Below are 20,041 nucleotides of genomic sequence, written 5' to 3'. Positions count from 1 at the left end.
GTGACAGTCCCTTGTTGACGCCAGATCGGTCTATCACCCGGAAAACTTTCCCTTCAAAGGAAATACATGTACAAGAGTCATGTACCACAAGAAAATCAACCAAAGACTAATAAACTCCCAACCCCACGTTCATCGGTACAACGCCGATATGATAAGCTTGGAGTCTGGTCGGCATACTTTCCGTCTGCGGTGGTCGATACTGACCCACCCGAGGAGTTTTGCGGGGTTCTCCGCATAGGCGGAATATAGAAAGTATAGCGAGGGATGCCTTTTTTAAAACTGGGAAAAGAACAAGTGATGGTCATGAAAAGAATACTGAGGTTCTGGCTGTGGGGATCGATTTGGTTAACTATATTGGTTATGGGCCCCTGAGGCAGAAAGTCACTAGTGGCTTACCAATATCATGTCGGCACGCTCGAGAAGGTTTAACTTGATTTTAACCAGTGCCTGGATTCATCAGGACTTCATAAGGTAAGACAAAGTCTGTCTCCAAAGACAATTGCATGCGCGTGCATTTATGGCACGCTGCCACGTCTCTGATAATATATGCCAACATATGAAGTGGAGGGCCTCTCCCTCTGCAGAGTCCAGGGATCAAGAAGTTCAGTCGTTATTTATTAAACAGTATTGGCTTCATCCCAACCCCACTCACGAAGAAGCTGCTTCACTCGATACTCCGTGGCCCAACCGGTATCAGCTTCAATGCTCCTGAGAAGTTCGACAATTGTCTGTCGCTCGCTCAACTCCGTTAAACACTGTCCACTAACAAAAAGAGGCTGTAACGAATGAATCCTCGCAGATGCATCCATTCGAGACATTGAAATACTGCAGATTTCACGACTGTGGAAGCGAACTTCGCTTTCAATTGAACGGTATGATCGGAGTCTATCTGTGACAGTCGTTCGACGAGCAGTAGATTCGTGAGGTTTGTTGATAAGCAACAAAATTCGAGCCATGTGGTAGTGCTGCATTGTAGATGCGCACATCGGCATGCTATACCAAATCTCAGGAAACGGGGGAGCGTGTTCTGTATCGCTCAATAATTGGTGTGGAATTCGTGTAGGCTCAAGTCTAGCACATGGCTTGAATGTATCGGGTAGTCCGTTGTACCAAGCATCAAGCTCAAGGTGCAACTGATACCATCGCTCAAGTAATGTGTTTTGTGAAACTCCAATAGGTCCCTGTTCGGCTGGGTTGCCAGTCGGAGTTAAATGGATCTGGTCACCGGCGCCGATGAAATTGACAATCTTCGATAACAGCCAAATAAGAGCGTTTGATATCATGTCTTCTCGCATAATACTCTCTTCGTCGGTGTTGCTCGGGCGAACAAAACCGTGACTGTCGACTTGCAGACCAGCTTCTGTCCATAATAACAGGTCCTCCGGGTTTAACCGTGTTTGACACTCGTTGATAACTAAAATTTAATAGGCGATTAGCTGCCATAAAAGAACAATAGAAATACTGAAGTGGTACTTGCAAGCAGCTAGATAATCTTGGCGAGCAAAGTTCCAAAACGTAGCCGTTCGCAGGCTACGCTCTGGGCCTTTTCGTGGAATGGCACTTCCTCCAGGGGATTTTTCCTGTTCAAGCGGCATCATACCGACTTCGGCGATATCCAGAAGGGACTTGACACCACTCAAATGACGGTTCCAGGCGGAGCCCGTGGCGTCTAGAAATTCATAGACCGAAAGAATAGCCGTTGCCGCCAGCACTTCATCAGAGTGACTGCTAGAAAAACGGCTGTTGGAAGAACGCCTACGTCGCTTACGTGCAGGCTCGCCGCCCTTGCTTAACTCGGTCGCTTCCCATTGACCAAAAGCCTCTAACGTGCTTAGTGGAGCTGGTCCTTCTGCATCATGCTGTAGTTCTTTCATCAAAAGCTGGATAGCTTTGTCATAGTACTTTGCACCATACCACTCCCAGTCAACTTTCTCGGCGTCTGGCCATAGTTCAATCGATGCTTGTTTCGAGCATCTGCCACCCATGACAGGCTTTGAACCTTGTACCCGGCTTAGCTGTTTAGCTGCATAGGCGCATGCTGCGTACTTCAACAGCGGATTTGAGAGAGCTTTGACTGGCACCAGAGACGAAAAATATATTTCAATGTCAAAAAGATCCATCCTACAACGATTAGATATATGAGATATCATTAGCTAATATATGTTACATACCAGTATCCAGGGCCTTCTGCAAAATGTCTCAAGAGAAAGGCAACTTCATGACTACTTTCCACCTTTGGCTCCGATCTTGAGTGGATTGTTGTATTTCTGGATAATGTAGTGGCATTGGGCGTATATGACGGATCTCTGACTCCCAATGGCGTCGTTAACCTCGATTCAATCGGGGGAGACATCGAACTTGAAGGATTGAGTAGAAAGTTAATATTATTGTTAGATGATGTAATCGACACTGATGGCGATGCGGGAGGAGGCATTACGCCGCGCGACTTATTTGGCGAGGAAATCGTCGTTGGTGCTGGTGCAGGTAGATTCGAATGACTTAAAGAGATCCTGCTATTATCAGTTGTCGGTGTTCCGACGGAATCATGAAATGTATAATGACTTTGCGTTGCAGCATTTGACAGAGAACTCAGACCATGGCTGTCCTGATCTATTAATGGGAACTCATGGCCCCAGCCATTGGTGTGATGCCCATCTATATCAGAATCCGCAGCCAGCAAGGATGCTTCGAGTTCCTCGAGGTCGGGATCCGAGTTATCCACGAAAATTACTGTAGGAAGTATGTTAACAATAATACTCGTCTTATTCAGTAAGGAATCAGTCCAAGGAGGCCAGGATTCAATTGCATGCTCAAATTTGAATATTCGTACCTTCTTTTGGGATTTCCAGCCATACGCTGTCCTCATCGAACGTATTTTTGTAAGAGTAAAAACCATTCAAGCCACCACGGCCAGAGGATACCTCATCCTTATTCATTGAAGCATTTTGTTGATGACGAAATACAATGCCCTCGCTCGGCCGACAGTCTCTCGACGCCTTCCGGCATTGCGAGCATTGTGGTTTTGGGTCATCGCCAGTCGTCTGGTATTGTTCGTCGCACTTTAACTTCCGAGCGCGACATGTTAAGCTGTTAATTGAATCAGTTATGTTGTCTCTGGATATAATTTGATCTATCATTGTCTCCACCAAAGAGATAGAGTCGATGCTCACACAGCACTCACCATCCTGTTCGGGATCGCATACCGACTGACGCTGGGCGCGACCAAGTCGATACCACAGCATCCGCAGCTCTTGACAGCCGCCTAGGAAAGCTACCGCGCACAATGTGTTGCCAATGCAACAATACGCAGTCTCAAGAATGGAAAAGGCAGTCTAGTTTGGCGCTGTCCACGTGCATTGTCGGGTTTGCAGCAAAGTGGGGATGGTTTACTCCGCGAAGTTACGAACCCCACATGCTTGGCACTGCCGGTTCATTAAAGACATCGTTCTAACCCAGGTACCGTTCAGGGTGAGAATCTGGATAATTAAATTTGTTATAAATGTCTTTCTCTAGACTAGCTTTCTAAGAACAGGTAGAAGAACCGGTTCATTTTCACTACAGAGATTTTCATCGCCATAGAATCTTCATGTATACATTGTTGGAATATGATTTGCCTAACTATCTAAAACACGCCTTGCTGTTGGCTCATAATTGAAGAGCAAGGGAACTGTATAGCTCTAAAATCATGACTACGAACATGTCCCTTTGGTTATTATAGACGAGGTGAATATATGCATTTCAATCGATCTCTAGGCATTACTATCATTATGCCACAAATCTCCGGGTATGTACATAGCGGTTCTCGCAGATCACATGAGACTAGAGAGAGTAGACAGGTGAGGAAATATTGACAGAGAGGGTAAAGAGTGCACTATTGCACACAGAAGTTTATCTGCATCAACGGAGATAAAATCGCTAGACATTAGTAGGGTATTAGAAGATGCTCCAAACGCCAAATGATCGAAGAGAGGGAGATAGAGAGTGTAGCGAAGTCTAAGAAATCGATGCCAACTCTATGTGACGATACGTTTGATATCGTTCAGTTAGGTTAAACTGTAGGCACTCCCGCGGTACGTTGTCTCAACGAGTCGAGAAGGTACTCGGGAGGAACACGTCGCATGCTGGTTGGTCGATCTGAATGATATGCAGTCGGAGCGCGGACATAGCCTTGCCGATGTCTTTGGATCTTGTTTAAGATAATGCCAATGACGACAATGAGGAAGACGCAACCCAGGGCGATACAAAACGAGATAAGAATAACAAGTCCAACAGAAAGATGGTGGGTGGCTATCGCTTGTTAGTTCGTCGGCTAATGAGTAAAATCAAGACGGTGTGAACTTACTGTTACCGCTAAAGGTATTCTGATTTTCGGTAAACATTTGATGAATGCTGCCGACTTGACCGTCGGATGTCGTCGACAGAATGAAGGGCGACAAAGTAGAGCCGTTATAGAGGGCTGCCGAGGCGTTTCCAAACCCAGGAATGGCCAGCTGACCAGTAATAAGCAGCGTTTGATCATCATTCAAATAACTTGTGCTGCCATGAGCCTTACTAAGCCCAATAACTTGCAACCCAAGAACAGATGTAGACTCTCCAAAAAGCTGCCCAACACTGTTAAATTTCGTGCCATCATATTCTATGATGAAGGTCGAGCCATTTGAGGCCTGACCGGCTACCCAATATGATGACATATCAGTGGCTGCTGGTCCAAATGCCGTGACTGTACCAGGAATTGCAGAGGGTGAGGCGCCATCAACCGCAGTCCATTTTTGTGAACTAACGTCGTAGATTGCAATCATTGTACTGTTGTTTTCAACAGTCAAGTTCCCGACAGCATACAACTTGTTACTTCCCACCCATTGAAGAGAAGACACAACGCCTTGCATGTTTCCGCCAGGTCGGCTCCATTGACCCAAAGAGGTGTCCCAGACACAAACCCCAGGACAAGGCAAAGCTCCAACAGAATCAAATACCCCGCCGACATAAATTTGTTCTGAGCTTGGCCGCACAGTGATTGAATTTACCGTGACGGAGCTACCTGCTAAAGCTGGAGGCTGAGGTGAGACAAAGCTCGAATTAGCAAGGTTGTAAGCAACAAGACCGTTGAGACTAGACGAGCCGACACTACCAGTAATCACACCACCGGCAAACAAGGTATCATCTTGCACAGCTAGCGAAGTGAAAGTCGAGCTGCTATCAACACCTGAAGGAAGACCTGTCACCATATCGCTGTTGGATCCATTCAAGAATAAAAGATTTTGAATGGTGGAACCGTTGGTATCCTTTGCGGTAAAATGACCGCCTAAGATGGTAAGATTGCGATTATTGCTTGTATCAAATAGCCCAATAGACACTCCAGTCTGGTTCTGGGAGGTAGTATCTCTTTTGGAGACAGAACCACTAGTTTGGCTAGCCAGGATATCGATTGGAAGGGGCTGTAGAGCAAGCTGGTTTGAATCTGTTAAGGAGACTGCCCCTCTAGATGAGATACCATCGGACTTTAGGGAGCCGGCAAGGATAGTTGTATTATTTCCCACATTAGCAGTTGCCATTAACTGACCATTGAAAGCCATCTGATAGTCGTCAAGGTTCTCCAACCAGTTCTTCTGTGACGGAACCCAAACAGCAAATCCGGAGACAGTCACCGATGAGTTGGAGCCAAAGGCTAGAATCTGGTCAAAGCTACCGCTGACTGCAATTGTGGTCTCAATTGTGCCGTCAGAAGTATTCACCGGAAATGACAAGACAGAAGTAACCGGACCGTTCACTCCCGCGCCAAGTGAAGACCAAGACTTGCTACCTGTGGAGTAAGCTGCAACATAGCTCAGACCTTGCGATCCGCCCTGGGCGGTGTTGGTAAAGTTCCCACCAACATAAAGTGTCTCGTTGGCAAGGAGAAGGGATTGCACGTGTGAATTCAGGCCATTACCGTCGAGAGCAGTAGCATTACCACTGGTCGTGAAAGAGATGATGTTACGCATGGAGCCAGTCGAAAAATTACCTGCCGCATATGTAGTGTCGCCAGATTGCACAAGGCTATTGATAGTTGCGGTGTCATCCAGATTTGCTCCAATGGAATCGATAGTGTCGGTTTTAAAGTCAGTATCGGTCGAGTTCTGAGTAGGGTCGTAATCGTACAACCCGTTAAGTTCCCCAGTAGAGGTTGCATTGATTAGATGGAAGGCGACACGAGATGCTACCACCTTCACATTGTTTTGTCCGGCCGCTGGTGATATAGTGACTGAAGGTCGGAAATTGCTGCCACTTGCTTCGACGTAGCCGGTGTAAATAGTTTCATATTTTTCATACTCGTTTGTCTGCCAACTGATCGTCTGAACAGGGCGTTCTGCTTGCGTGCTAGAAGAAGAACCCAAAGTCGCCGTCACATTAACAGAGCCTCTGGATCCACAAGTGCCATCAGTTGAGCAGCCGGGTGTATAGACAAGGATTGAGTAATTGCCAGACTGTGTAATATCTGGTTGGAACGTAACAGACAAGTCCGAGGAGCCGGTGACGTTACCAGTCAAGTAGGGTGCTGAAGAGCCTCCAGATGTTGTTGTCCAGTCACCAGTAGTTTTTACCGAAGAGGGAAACTCAACTCCACAACTTGGCTCGTTGTAGTCGTTAATAGCATATGTGTAAATTTGGTTTTGATAAATCTCGATACCATCAAGTCCTGCACCTTGGCCATACCACTCCATAATCTGAATCATGAAGCCCGACATGCCAACAGAATTGACGAGTTCAAAATCACGGTACTTCTCTGAGGCATCATTGGAGAGTGGACACGAGGCGTCGCATGCTACGGTGTTGCCAGTAGAAGAATCGGTGTATGTCAAGTTCATGTAACCAGTATCAGGGAGGCGCTGGAGGCGGAATGACTTGGTACCTCTGCCTTGGTAATGGGTATTGTATAAACGAAGTTTGGTCGGTTGGAAAGTAAAACCCATATCAGCTCTCCAGAATCCCGGGGAGTAATCATCCAACAACCATGTGTTTCCGGCGCTATCACTACCGTCTGTCTTACAGATGATATTCCGAGGATCAATAAACCCAGAAATGGTTGTCTGGGCATCGCTAGAAACATTGGCCGTCGACAGATTGATGATTTGCGAAAAGTTTTGATTTGAGCTCGCAGTCGAATTTCCCGAGCTTCCTGAGCTTGTCAAGCCATCAAACGTTCCACCGAAGATGAAATGGCTATTTGCATTCTTCACAATTGACGAAATAGGGCCGTTGAATCCATCAAAAGGTAAGGACTGCCAGCCAGTTGATCCGTTCCAAACCATGGCGTTTGTCGAATTACCGACAGTGAAATCGCCGCCAACATACACCGAATCCGATTCTTGGTCACACAATAAGGTTTTTACGGTGCCAGACAGACCAGACATATTATGAACAGTATTTGTCGTTGGGTCGTAGGATGCAATTCCCTGTGCTTGAATGCCACCTAAACTTGTGAAGTTGCCGCCAACTATCAACCCTGCAAAGCTTCCATCCTTGCGTGTCCATGGACACATGGCGAGAATATCGGCGTCGGCGGTGGACAATGTAGCAATAACGCCATTAGGGAGTTCTGTAAGCAATGATTGCGAGCCATTTGTTGACGGTAGGGACTCGGTTTGTTGTTGATAGGAGTAGATGGATATTGAATCAAAATCACCTGTTAAGGCGACTCTGCCTAGAGGGGAGAGGTCAAGGTCTGGCAGCGATACTGGAGTGGCGGTGAATGCAGTGGCGACTGGTACCTGGCAGGTGCTGAGAAGAATGGATGTTCCAGCCGCCGTCGCAGACCTCAACAGTGAGGAGATCCTCATCGCATAGATAGCGACGACAGACCACTGGGATATTTTATTGCCAGTCCACGATTTATTATTCAATCAAAAAGCGGCAGAGGATGTGATCGGTAGAAATTAGCGGGGAGGGCCAGTTTTAAATTCGTCGGTGTGCTGAACGCGAGGAAAGCGCGAGGAATGTTCAGGAAAAAAAAACCCCTAAGAGATTAATTATGGTGGCCGCGAAAGCATGCGGCAACAGAAAGGGAGAATTCCAATCTCATTCACAGACACCGTCGATCATTGGCCCCTGTGGCGGTCGAATTATTTGATTAAGGATACGGAAGAACAACGAGAAAAGAAAATCGCAGTTGACAGAAAAGACTGATGGAAAGAAACCAGAGTGGCCAAAGACGGGGAGCCGACGTGTGTACGAGAAGAGAACGTGGTGTAGTTGGAAAAAAAGCAATCCAGAGAGACAAACTGATCAAGCGAGAGACATAGCCGGGCCAGCAGGGACTTGTGGCGAGCACTGTTTGACGAGGGAAGATCCCGCTGGACTGAAGCCTGAGGGGAGGCAGTCGTATAGGGAGGATAACAGGCAGGAGCTGGTGGTGAAGTGCGGCCGCCAGCTTGTTTTGTCTCGGTCCCTGACCCAGCCAAACTATTAGCCTTAGGGGCCCGCCCATCCCGTAAGATTGCGAATGGGGCTTAGCGGCTTGTAGTGGCCCTTAGCGTCGAAACCAGACCAATAAACGCGGCACATATCCGTGCCATCTCGGCCTAGCGTCATCCGTCAAAGACTAGGGCTGGCTAGCAGCCAATAGACGCTCGTCCTGCCAGCCGAGCCACGGGCAGGCGTGCATCATCATTAATATTCATGTTGGCCTGTCCTCTGTTATGTTAAGCTTCTTTGTATGTCCAAGTATAGAAGCGTTAGGATCCCAAAAAATAATTCCAATCCTCCGAGACAAAGATTCTGGTTTCGCTGGCTCGCCATATGGCAGCTCGTAATTTGACATGCGTACGTGTACCGCCCGAGTTGAGGCAGTATTTGTTGCACACATCACTAAATCGACGCCATTCCCGGGCCTTCGCGCAGTCTGATTGGCTCGCTGCAGATAACGGGCCAAGCAATCATTCGGTGCTACACGGAAAGATTGAAATTAATCATGAATCATTCCTCGTATCAGGAGCATCAAAGATACTTTGATGCGGGACATTTATAGTATTGAGTCTTGACATCATTACGACATCTGCAGGGCACCGATCAATTCACAACTATCGATGTCTTTGATCTGAAAGGAGACAGCCTTTGAAAAGTATCGCCTTTTCCTGGTCCAACTGACACCACACAACGCGCCGCTTACTCGTTGACATGCATTTATCTAAGGTCGCCTCAGTCCAGGCGCCCAGCTCTCATTTGGAGTGTTGACTACTCGTATCGACAGTTGATAGTAACGTTGAACGAAACATTTGAAATTGTACATACCAAAACAAATCGGATTCCGACTAGTATTTCACGCTTAATTTGGCATCTAAAGGTACACACGAGGCCTGGATGCTCGCCGAATAAATCGGAACTAGATGACTGACTGTCCCCAATAAACAGCTGTATTTGCCGGGATTTAGGGAATTCTTGTACGAATATATCACAATATGATCAGTAAATTCTCATCCCAGGCCAAATTGTTTGACCGCTCCTATGAGTTGATATGATGCTATTCGCGCGGTCACGTGACTTATATCAAAATCTCTTGCGCTAGTCCCAACATGGCCGTAAATGTGCAAGCTCCGCGTGCGCGAACAACGCGGCGCGAGTCTCCAGAAATTATCAGCTACGACGATAGTTCACTCGAACCAATCTATCCTCTCACCCATACTTCCTTGACAACAAAACTGAAGTGGCATATTAATCCCTGATCAAACCAAGAACACAGATTTCTCGCTAATAGCTTCGGCGCCCCTCCAATATGTGAGTCTACTTTCTCTGGGTTGCTATTGTCAAAAACTGACAGATCTCATGACAGGGAGAGTTTCGAAAACATCTATCTCGACCTGTCTAAACAACCAGGAAAATGCAAGCTAGCAGAGAGTGGTATGGGATGGCGACCATCCGGTGGCGGAGATACCTTCACTTTAGATAGCAGCAACATAGGCGCTGCGCAATGGAGTCGAGCAGCTAAGGCATATGAGTTGAAGATTCTCTCCAGGACATCAGGTGTCATCCAGCTTGACGGGTTTGAGCAAGAGGTTAGCTCATTTTTAAATGCACTCACCCTAGTCTCTAATTGCGCCCGACTAATCTTTGTGTCTTGCCACTTAGGACTTCGAGCGACTCAGCAAAGCTTTCAAAGTCTGGTACGGTGTTGCAATCGAGCAACGCGAACATGCTCTGCGAGGATGGAATTGGGGCAAAGCAGAATTCACAAAAGCCGAACTTGCCTTTAATGTGCAAAACCGCCCTGCCTTCGAAATCCCTTACTCAGAAATCTCCAACACAAACCTAGCAGGCAAAAATGAAGTTGCTGTTGAATTCGCTCTGCCAACAGACGAAAAGACAAACGGCCACATTGAAGGAAGCACAAAAAACCGTGGTCGGAAAGCCGCTGCTGGGACAGACGAATTGGTTGAAATGAGATTTTACATTCCAGGCACCATATTAAAGAAGGAAAAGGCCGACGGAAGCGACGTCAAGAAAGAGGGCAGCGAGGGAGAAGAGCAGGAGGAGCCAGAGGAGGGTGCAGAGGAGCAAAATGCAGCAAACCTTTTCTACGAAACTTTGATGGACAAAGCCGAGATTGGCGATGTTGCTGGAGATACATTTGCTACCTTCCTGGATGTTCTACATCTCACTCCTAGGTATGCAAATATTCTTTCGCTTCATAGTGGGTGAATAGCACTAACTTGACAACAGAGGTCGTTTCGATATTGATATGTATGAATCATCGTTCCGATTGCGTGGCAAGACATACGACTACAAGATTCAGTATTCGTCGATAAAGAAATTCTTCTTGTTGCCTAAGAACGATGAGATGCACACTTTGATCGTCTTTGGTCTGGACCCGCCACTCCGACAGGGTCAAACGCGGTATCCTTTCCTAGTTATGCAATTGAAGCTAGACGAGGAAGTCAGCATTGAGCTCAACATGACAGAGTATGTTATCACCCTTTCGCTTATAATTCTCCTTTTCTAAAATTACGGCTAGGGAACTACTGCAAGAGCGCTACAAAGACAAGCTTGAACCCCGCTATGAGGAGCCTATCCATCAAGTCATCACCAAGATTTTCCGTGGCCTTTCGGGGAAGAAGGTCATCATGCCATCAAAGGACTTTATCAGCCATCACGGTCACAGTGGCGTGAAGTGTTCCATCAAAGCCAACGAAGGTCTATTATACTTCTTGGATAAGAGTCTAATGTTCGTTCCCAAACCAGCTACATACATTCAGATGGAGAACATCTCTGTAGTTACCATGTCGCGTGTCGGCGGAGCCATTTCTGCAAGCCGTACATTCGATATTACAGTCAGCTTAAAGGGGGGTCTCGGGGAGCACCAATTCAGTAACATTAATCGGTGAGCATCATTCTACATCGCAAAGATGTCTACTTTAGTGCATTTCACTAATAGCCAGCCAGCGAGGAGCAACAACCCCTCGAAGAGTTCTTCAAAGCCAAAAACATCCGGCTCAAGAACGAGATGGTTGACGAAGTAAGATCCACCCAACTGCCATATAAATCTTTGAACACCTTTCGTATCAGAAACTAAATTTCCACTTACAGACTGCCGCCCTGCTCGCCGCCGCTCTCGAGAACAACGACCTTTCTAGTGAAGAGGAAATTCAACTCGACCGCGGCTCTGCAGACGAGGATGAGGAGTCTGTCGACGAAGATTTCCATGCTGATTCCGACTCCGACGTCGCCGAAGAATACGACTCTGCCCACGAAAGCAGCGGCAGCGGTAGTGAAGCCGAAATGGATGATGCAGATGCCGATGAGGATGTTGTTGATGAGGATGACGATGAAGTGGAAGAAGACCGACCTAAGAAAAAATCCAAAGTCGGAAAATAAAAGATTATTCCGGCCAGTTGGTTCATGACATATCCAGAAACAATCATGTATCTTTCTTTTTTTTGTGTTACTTTTCCCCCGTCAAACGAAGAAAAATTAAATGAGCGTTCGGCTTGGAAAAGAAGGTTCTTCTGTTTCTGTAACTATTCTAGGGATAGGTAGGAAATAGGGCAGTATTGGGCATATACTTTCATCATTCTCTGTACCTTTACATTTATTTGATCGGGCGTTCTGTCTTTTCTCTCCAACATTGAAAACGGGAGCTTATCAAAACTATCAACACCACCAATCAATAAGTTAATACGGATCTACTTAAAATGAAGTAATATCATGATTAATCGGTAGTCAAGTTTGAAAGATTTGTAAATTTGAATCTCCATATTAAGATAACCTTATCGATATCCATCCATAGACCTGCTCTGAACAGAATTAAAAAGAAAGAACATTTCAAACAGCCTCCATCCTTCACAGAAATCATGGAAAGGTGATGAAACAATCAAAAGAAATGAAAAGGAAACTAGCCGCCAGGACATAAAAGTTAACAAGGATATATAACCATCAAAACCCAACCAATAGGCTCACAACGCCATCAATGTAAAAATTCCCATAATGAAAACCATGCCACATTAGTGACCGATGATGGCAAAGAAAGGACCGCGAGGTCCATCATGCGTCTTGTTTATCATTTGAAAAAAAGAAACACGCTCCGTACGTCTGAAGAAGTCGCTTCGTAACAAGATGATAAATTAACAAAATAACTTCCAGTCTGGTATCTGAGAGTAAGTGTCAAATCATCACGATCATCATAAGTTATCGTTATCGTCGTATAGTGCAAAAGAAAATATGTAATAAGTGTTGGGTTTCGTTTCTCGTGGGTTAAGAGTAAATAAAAATAGTGATAGTCGTCGCGAGTGGAAGGCTATCGTTACACGCTTACGGTTCTCCTCTTTTCACTTGGCTTCTGAGCGTATGCGATGAGTAGCCTGAAGCCTGTGCCCTGTTTCTGACATTCTCTCAACAATTTTTGTTCAGCCCAGATGCTGCGGTCCGTACTTGGGTCAACCAGAACAGGTATCTCATAGCATCGTGTATACCACCACCGCCCCACCCTAGCCACCATTTTGGTGATGGATTCATCGTTTGATGCCGATGGAGAAGGGTCGGACAATAAGTCACCGAGGGAAAGCTCCGCATCATCAGACGGAGTCCTAGTATGCGGCTGCGAGCTGCTTGTCGTGGATGGCGGTTGTGATGGAGATTGTGTATGCGACGACGAAGATTGATCAAACACCGAACGATTGGATCTTGAAGAGTCTGAAGAACCCCCAATCATTCCAGCCACTGGAATACTGACCATGCATCTGTTTAGATTATCATAACCACAAATACCTAGTAGTCTCTGAATGTTGTCGCTTGCCGGTTTTAGGCTAATGGTTGGATCAGCGAGAAAGACTTTTTCTTTCAAAGTCCTCACGGCCTTCCTTGCCCGGTTGCCCACGTTGACCAGATCCAGGTCTATAACGCTCATTTCTATGTACCCACCAGGACGAAGCACCCTCTTGCATTCAGAAACAACGTTCCGTTGTCCGTCCTCTGAATAGGCAGGAGGAAACCGGAGAATGCAAACAGCGAAGAAGTTTTTAGGGAATGGGAAGGCTGCACTGGCGCTGGGGTGATGAACAAGGTGGTGATTCACAGGTGGTTTCCAAGCATCTGGATGTGGTGAAGATGAGGGTGGTTCAGGCCGAATACTTAAGCTATATATCGTAGCATTAGGATAGGTAAGGGCGCAATAGTAGGACCAGTCGTCATTTCCAAGACCGTCGATAATCAAAATACGTTCTGCTTCGGTTTCCTTGATGCGATTATGGGCTGGACTGAATAGCACACGCCCGAATGAGAGCCATCTACTCGTCATCAAAGAAGCAGACCGAAGGTTTGTTTGGGCAGCGGCACCTTCTCGGTCTCGTTCCGCCATGTCAAACAGCATCGTATTTCGCCGACGAGTAGTCTCAAAGTCAGTTCTTGTCGGTGTCGGTGATCGTGGCTCATCTGTCTGGTCTTCACTATTAGGAGGGACCCCAGGGTTGTCCGGTAGGGTCAGATCATTGCCACTTTTGTTACGCTCCGCATAACCAGCGATAAGGTCGCTGTACGAGACTTGCGGCGACGGCGACAAAGAAGTGTGCAGGGCCGTAGCAATCTTAGATCGTCGTAGCCGAACAGAGGCGTCACTTAATTGTGCGGATGACTCTGAAACAGGAATAGACAATGTGTCGGACGCAACAGAAACACGGGGCTTGTCATCCAAGGCATTCAATTCTGCCTGGAGAGTCTTGCTTGCCTTCGTAACCATCTCAAATGGTTCGTTAACTTCTTTATTACCCGCAGTGCCTTTATCCACAGTCAGAACAGTATCCAAGAGATCATCATATTCAGTCCATATGTCCTCTTCACAGGCGGTATCGAGTCTAGGTCCTATAGAAGCTACAACTGCCATGATAGAATCGGCTTCTGAAGTAGAAGAGGAAACTTGAGATTGCTTTCGAGGGGGGAATTGCAAGAATTCATTCACAGCATATGCACTAGACGCAAATTTCGCGGTTTCGCTGACGACTGGAGCACTGGCTGGCTTTGGGGTAGTTGAATCCGAGTTGAAAATTTTCCCATGAAACTCGGTTTGAAGATCGAGTTGCGGTCGATACACTGGATGTTGGTCATGTGGATTAGTCCCAGTTGTAGTATAAAATGAAGGTGCTCCGTCACGACAGAATGGTCGTGAATAAGATTGAGAAGATGGTTTATGATCACGGTCCTGTCGGGAGACAACTTGCGGTATCCGTCCAACTGAAGCTAATCGACTTGGCCTTCCACTTTCTGCCTGACCATTCTGATCGTCCTTGCGGAAGAATACCTTTGGCGATGCAGGTCGACTTTGCAGTGGGCTGGCTTTGGAATCGGTGAACTCTGACCAAAGTGCAGGAGGAGAGGGAAGCAGAATTGACGTCCCATGTCGGGCTTGCAGATTTGGATCAGGCTTAGCATCTCCGTGTAAGAAGGAATCATCATCACTCAGTGGTGAATCCTCAACTTGAATCAAAATGTCTTCAAGCGTGTCCGAATCAGCGTCAAGGAGAGCATAGTGAGCAACAGGTCGACTGTTCGGCAGAATAGCAATTTTAGCGTGAAGTTGAGCTTCAGTTGGCTCGCTGGCCTCAGCAGTGGAATCTTTCTGATCGCTTTTTTGGCTTCTATGGAAAAAATTCCATTTCCGACTGACTTTACTGACTGGTTTCTTCGTTGAAGGTGCAGGAGTCGACTTGCTGGAGGTTTTCGCAATTAGGGGAAGCGCAGAAAAGTTGGCGTCTTTGCTATCTTCCGAGCCCGTTCGTGTATCGTTAGACCCACGGCGCCTTCCGACCATAGTCGGCAACAAGGAAGATGAGGAGTCATTTCGGGGGATAAGTGGCTTACTTCCATGAAGACGCTCTGGCTGAGAAGGAAAATTCGACTCCGAGCTAAGTGACGGTGTTGTCGGTTTAGTAAGCTCTGTGGATGTTCCAAGTGATTCTGACGAATATCCGTTCATTATAGTCCCCGTACTCATCGTGGACGAATCAGGAGCTGAAGTGACACTTAAGCTGCTGATACTCTGGCCGCTTTGGGTTCTAAAGAGTTCTTCTCGATCCATTCCACCACCGTTAATGACAACAGGCTCCAAACGGTCAAGAAAAAAACTATCGATATCGGGTTCCTGACGGCTACCACCTTTTCCGCTACCGATAGATCTCCCACCACTTGTACTGGTCGACCGTGCTCTGGGGCCACCATTGCTACCAACGCTAGGTTTGCGTCCTCGATTCGCATACTTTCCATAACCTTCGTGGCCAGTTCCGGCCGCTGGCCCTTTGCGGGAAGACTTATCGGTTGAGTCACCTTTGGACGATGACAAGTTGGGCTTCGATTTCTTGCTAAAAAGGCCAAATTTTCTCCCCGTATTTGCGTCTGTTGTTTCATTTTGGGGTCGTGGAGATTTGACCAAAGTACGCGCAGATCGCTTTGGAATTTGTGAAGGACTCTGGCTGCGAGATGGAATTCGGGTAGAAAAACTGGATTGAAATGACTCGACAGATGTAGCCGCGGATCCTACTGGCATTCCACGAAGTCGCTCAGGAGAGACCAATTTCTCAGAAGACTCCCTTCGAGTGTGTCCGGTGGTTCGTAAAGTTGTTAGATTACTACGGATTATAGGAGATACGGCCTGTTCCAAGCGATCAGTTCCTTGGCGACTTGGTCGTCTTGGCCTAACCGGGCTGCTATCTGTTGAGGGTTTTGCATCAGGTACGACATCTGCATTAGACAAAGCCACTTCAGTATCATCCACAGCTTGCGAATAGTCGACTGTGGCTTGTTTATTAGAATCCTCACTGTCTGACTCTTGAGGTTGCCTGAACTTCATCGATGACTTGCGAGGAGGCGGACTCCTGGGCAACACGGTATCTTTGATATTATTTTCGACAATACCGACTTTAACGTGACCAAGCCTTGCATAAGGGTCTGCGGCTATGGGGCCAAGAAAGGTGGGTTCATCAACTTCTGTTTGAGACACAGGGGTAGTGGTACTTCGTGAAAGAGCCGGTTGACGCGTTTGAGTAGGGCTTTGCTTGTATCTGTACCCCGTTGCAGGCTGTGTTATTCCCGGTGAATAAGATGAAAGCGACGTCGGTGTCGAACCCCGGCTACTCCACATACCAGGAGAATCAGAATATCGTGTCGACGGGCTTGCACTTGGGGCGTAAATAGGTGTGGGCGGAGGTGGGAGATTGCTTGTGTTGACTACAGTCCGGAGCCCAATAAATTCCTTGGGAATCTGCTGCAGAGGAGGTTGTTCGACCGGTTTTGGAATCTTCATCTTAGGAAGTTTCGTTGATGGAATATATGACTTTTCTGAAGACGGCACATCGTTACTAACAGGTGTCATGATACCCATGCCATGTGCCGGCTGTGCCTCGTGTATACTGAGTGAGGTTGACGAAATATTTGCAGACACCTTGGGACCAGTTTGCGACTGTTCCATGGCTTGGTTTGTATCGATACTTGGTTTCCTAAAATTTGCCTTCCTGCGAAGCACATTCCGTGGACGTTCTCTCATGTTTCCAACAGTCTCAATTTTCCCTGAGCTCGCAGTGGGTATCGCAAAAGTCGCAGGTCCAGGTGAAGGAGTGGATCTGGTGGCGAAAATTGAGGGTGCTGATGGGCGTCTAAGCGACGAAGGATTACCATTAGACCGCGGAAGTCCTGTCGGTCGAGCATCATCACTGGACATAGATCGTGATGTCTTTGCCAAAGGATGGATCACTAATTGTTCATTCTCACCAGCATTTGAACGAGATTCGCTCCCGCGCCTAACTGAAGCACTGAGTGGTGTTGGAATATTCGACCTGGGAGGTCCAACGACCGGGGATTTCGCTATGGAAGTAACTTGTGGTTGCGAGGATGAGGCATCATGAAATGAGGGCTGTTTTTCAAAGACCCTCGATCTCCTGACCCGATCAAACCTATGCGATGACATTGCGCGGCCTCGTACCAATGTTCCAGCATCGGACTTAGAAGACGGCTTGTCCAACTCTTTTCAAATACCAACACCAAAGAATGTCATCACGAGACTTCAGCGTGTTGTCGATCTAATATTGCACACGCAATACTCGAATAGTTTACACTATCAGCTTCGGGTTTCGGGTTCTCGTTATCCGGTAAAGTCGTGTAAACGTTATTGTCTTTCTCTTGTGATCAAGCTTGCCCTGGCCACCCGAATAAAGCGACTTCTTCTCAAACTGCTGGCGTGTAAATTAAAAATATTATTGTGTATATAGCGGCGCACGGATCGTAAGGAAATATCAATACTGAATAGCAATCAGGTTACAAAAACACCCATATGTTAAAGAGGTTCAACAGGCGGCCTAAAAAGCCGTTCAAGGCTGAGTATATAGGTAGTCTAAAAAAATGATGAAGCGGAATATATAGTAAGTACTTGTAGTATGCATAGACTCCGCCACACAGTGGGCCGGGCTCACACTCCACATCGGAAGATCGTGGCTGGAGGCTGGAACAGTATGCAGTGAGGCAACGCCGGCCGATTGAAAAAGGTAAAGGGCGAACACGTCACTCGTTAATCAGCTGGAGTTGGAGCTTCGTGAGGAAAGGAATAGAGCAGGGTTTTCCAACTCTCCGTGGAAGCGTCTTGAACTGTCTGCAAATTTACAGAGAAGAAAATTTTGTGAGTGAGCGCTGGGCTACAATCTGGGATTATATTAATATTTGCCGGGGTGTTTGGGTGAACAATACTACCCCCATTCGTAACATTCTCGAGATCGACGGGGCTTCCTACCACCCCGATTTGATGCCCATGTCTGTACTTGCTCATGTAATTCGAACAATCACGAACAAGCGCGGGTTCTCTATGGACGAGTCACCATATTGGAAGAGGGTCCCCATCGGGGGCCTCAAGCATCGGGGACGGTACGAAGACGAGTAACATAGACTAGCAAGACTGTATGCCAGTGAATGGACGAACAAGCAGTTGACGGCGGCAGACGGTTGGATCAGATCGTTTGCGAGGGATCAGACGCAACGACTCGACTCCACCCAGAAGGACCTCAGGATTTGGAGAAAATTCTGATGAGCGTAGCGGGCCGTCGCCAGCGTCCGGCGAACGAGCCAGGACGTGATAGGGGAGCGATAGTGGCGTGTTATGTACGTGCACGGGCTGGGTGCCAGTGGAGTCCAGTCGGATTGATGATTGAGTCACCAGCTAACGACGAACTAAGGACTAGTAAATGCACGATTCAGAGCGGAGCAATGTGATGCTTGCTCCCACTGGTGCGTGTCGTAGCATTGATGATATTGATATGCACGACTGGAAGAGTTTTCCTGTTTTTTCTATTTTTGTTTGCAGCAGGCAGCTACGGATCAGGTGACTGCCCTGCTCGCTCTTGCCTTCGTGTGCACGTTTCTGCTGGCTCGGCGTACTCCGAGGCTGCTGCCGATCACGAGATGCGCAGTCACGAGACCGGTGCTGCCATAAGCAGGGCTGCATGGAAAGTGCGAGTCTTTTGACTACCGACGTTGGCTTCAAACTACACGTCCACGATTGAGAATGGCCCGATGGCGTCTGCCGGGCCATTATTATTATTGGTGAGGCTAGCTTTATTGGCTGTTACTACCAAACGCCTACAAATTACAACTTACAAGGGCAATGGACGCTCTAGCCAAGTCGGGCAACCATATTTCAGTCTGGACGACCCCGGCATCAAACTACTGAGTATGAGTGCGCACGGAGTATTGTTCAGTTATTAATGTTGCGGTTGACTTACGGACAGGTATCGATAAGTTGCCGCCGTCATCCAACGAGCAGTGATCTACGGTTCCTCCGTAGTTTACCAAATTTTGTCTCTAACAGTCAGACTCATAGGCTTCGAGCCGAACCTTTTTTCCTCCAGGTTCCATTCATCCTATTTTCTGTCGGAGGCGTTTCCTTTTCCAGTAGCCTGTTACTCGAGGCCAGGGATAATTCATTATTTGCTTTCCGCCCGGTTTTTCAACGCAACGTCTTGAAGCACAGCGATTCGTTCCTAGTCAGCCAGTGAGATCTACCAGGCGCTGTTGAAGAGTCTGATTCGATCGCTGACGTGCATTAGTGCAGCCAGGGGCGAGCTGAGCCTCGCACGGAGGCCCATTACTCTCGGTCGCTCCTACGGTCTAGAGTCAAACGAACGTGAATTCAAGCAGCACGCATACGACACTATTCCTTTTTCGTGGTCATAATTTTCCGATGCATAGGACTAACCCACTAAGATGAGAGAAAAAGAAAGAAAAAAAGGTAATTTTTCAACGGTATCACAGTCACGCCTATGATCCTCGCTCAAGTGAAGCTAGCGTGTTGGATATCTAACCGTACCATACTCTATGCAGTTTTCACACAGCCCATAACATTGATTGACCAGGCTTCGTGTGCAATATGCGGGGCGTTACAGTGGTGTATCTTCAACGCACACTGTCACCTGTGCTGATGCTTTCTATTGAATCCTTAGGGGTGATGAGTCGGTTTATTCGTTCACGAAGCCAAAGTCTATGCGACACTAGACTTGGAAACTCATCAAGATATAAATTTATATCTACCATGGAGTTCCATCGCCGA

The 20,041-nt window shown here is 47.2% G+C and overlaps 6 protein-coding genes across 6 annotated transcripts; 3 read left to right on the top strand and 3 right to left on the bottom strand.

Moving 5' to 3' along the window:
- Positions 1-617: 617 nt before the first annotated feature.
- On the bottom strand, positions 618-2,936 carry BGW36DRAFT_425604 (uncharacterized protein; the record flags this gene model as incomplete). Its single annotated transcript, XM_046220139.1, has 4 exons — positions 618-1,414; positions 1,463-2,121; positions 2,172-2,730; positions 2,831-2,936. The coding sequence occupies 4 exons, from the start codon at positions 2,934-2,936 to the stop codon at positions 618-620; spliced, it is 2,121 nt and encodes a 706-aa protein (XP_046074504.1).
- A 649-nt stretch (positions 2,937-3,585) lies between these two features.
- On the bottom strand, positions 3,586-7,958 carry BGW36DRAFT_136134 (putative cellular morphogenesis protein). The gene is made up of 2 exons (XM_046209400.1): positions 4,343-7,958; positions 3,586-4,287 (listed from the first exon to the last, which is right to left on the bottom strand). The coding sequence occupies exons 1-2, from the start codon at positions 7,815-7,817 to the stop codon at positions 4,049-4,051; spliced, it is 3,714 nt and encodes a 1,237-aa protein (XP_046074503.1). The 5' UTR covers positions 7,818-7,958; the 3' UTR covers positions 3,586-4,048.
- A 1,507-nt stretch (positions 7,959-9,465) lies between these two features.
- On the top strand, positions 9,466-12,158 carry BGW36DRAFT_415741 (uncharacterized protein). The gene is made up of 7 exons (XM_046219326.1): positions 9,466-9,750; positions 9,806-10,028; positions 10,102-10,637; positions 10,693-10,932; positions 10,985-11,350; positions 11,413-11,485; positions 11,557-12,158. Coding segments are annotated over exons 1-7 (1,728 nt in total). The 5' UTR covers positions 9,466-9,748; the 3' UTR covers positions 11,845-12,158.
- Positions 12,159-12,769: 611 nt separating this feature from the next.
- BGW36DRAFT_357439 (uncharacterized protein) lies at positions 12,770-17,416 on the bottom strand (the record flags this gene model as incomplete). The annotated part of the gene is made up of 1 exon (XM_046213876.1): positions 12,770-17,416. One exon carries the CDS (start codon positions 17,414-17,416, stop codon positions 12,770-12,772), a length of 4,647 nt encoding a protein of 1,548 aa, XP_046074501.1.
- Positions 17,417-17,847: 431 nt separating this feature from the next.
- BGW36DRAFT_357438 (uncharacterized protein) lies at positions 17,848-18,379 on the top strand (the record flags this gene model as incomplete). Its single annotated transcript, XM_046213875.1, has 2 exons — positions 17,848-17,867; positions 17,905-18,379. 2 exons carry the CDS (start codon positions 17,848-17,850, stop codon positions 18,377-18,379), a joined length of 495 nt encoding a protein of 164 aa, XP_046074500.1.
- A 296-nt stretch (positions 18,380-18,675) lies between these two features.
- Positions 18,676-19,824, top strand: BGW36DRAFT_136114 (uncharacterized protein). The gene is made up of 5 exons (XM_046209399.1): positions 18,676-19,038; positions 19,113-19,171; positions 19,235-19,486; positions 19,542-19,723; positions 19,816-19,824. The coding sequence occupies exons 1-4, from the start codon at positions 19,009-19,011 to the stop codon at positions 19,666-19,668; spliced, it is 468 nt and encodes a 155-aa protein (XP_046074499.1). The 5' UTR covers positions 18,676-19,008; the 3' UTR covers positions 19,669-19,723; positions 19,816-19,824.
- The last annotated feature ends 217 nt before the right edge of the window (positions 19,825-20,041 follow it).

The sequence above is a fragment of the Talaromyces proteolyticus genome (assembly GCF_021365285.1).
Source record: "Talaromyces proteolyticus strain PMI_201 chromosome Unknown BGW36scaffold_4, whole genome shotgun sequence".
NCBI lineage: Eukaryota > Fungi > Ascomycota > Eurotiomycetes > Eurotiales > Trichocomaceae > Talaromyces > Talaromyces proteolyticus.
Note: the sequence above shows the minus strand (reverse complement) of the source record. Positions and strands in the feature narration are given on the sequence as shown.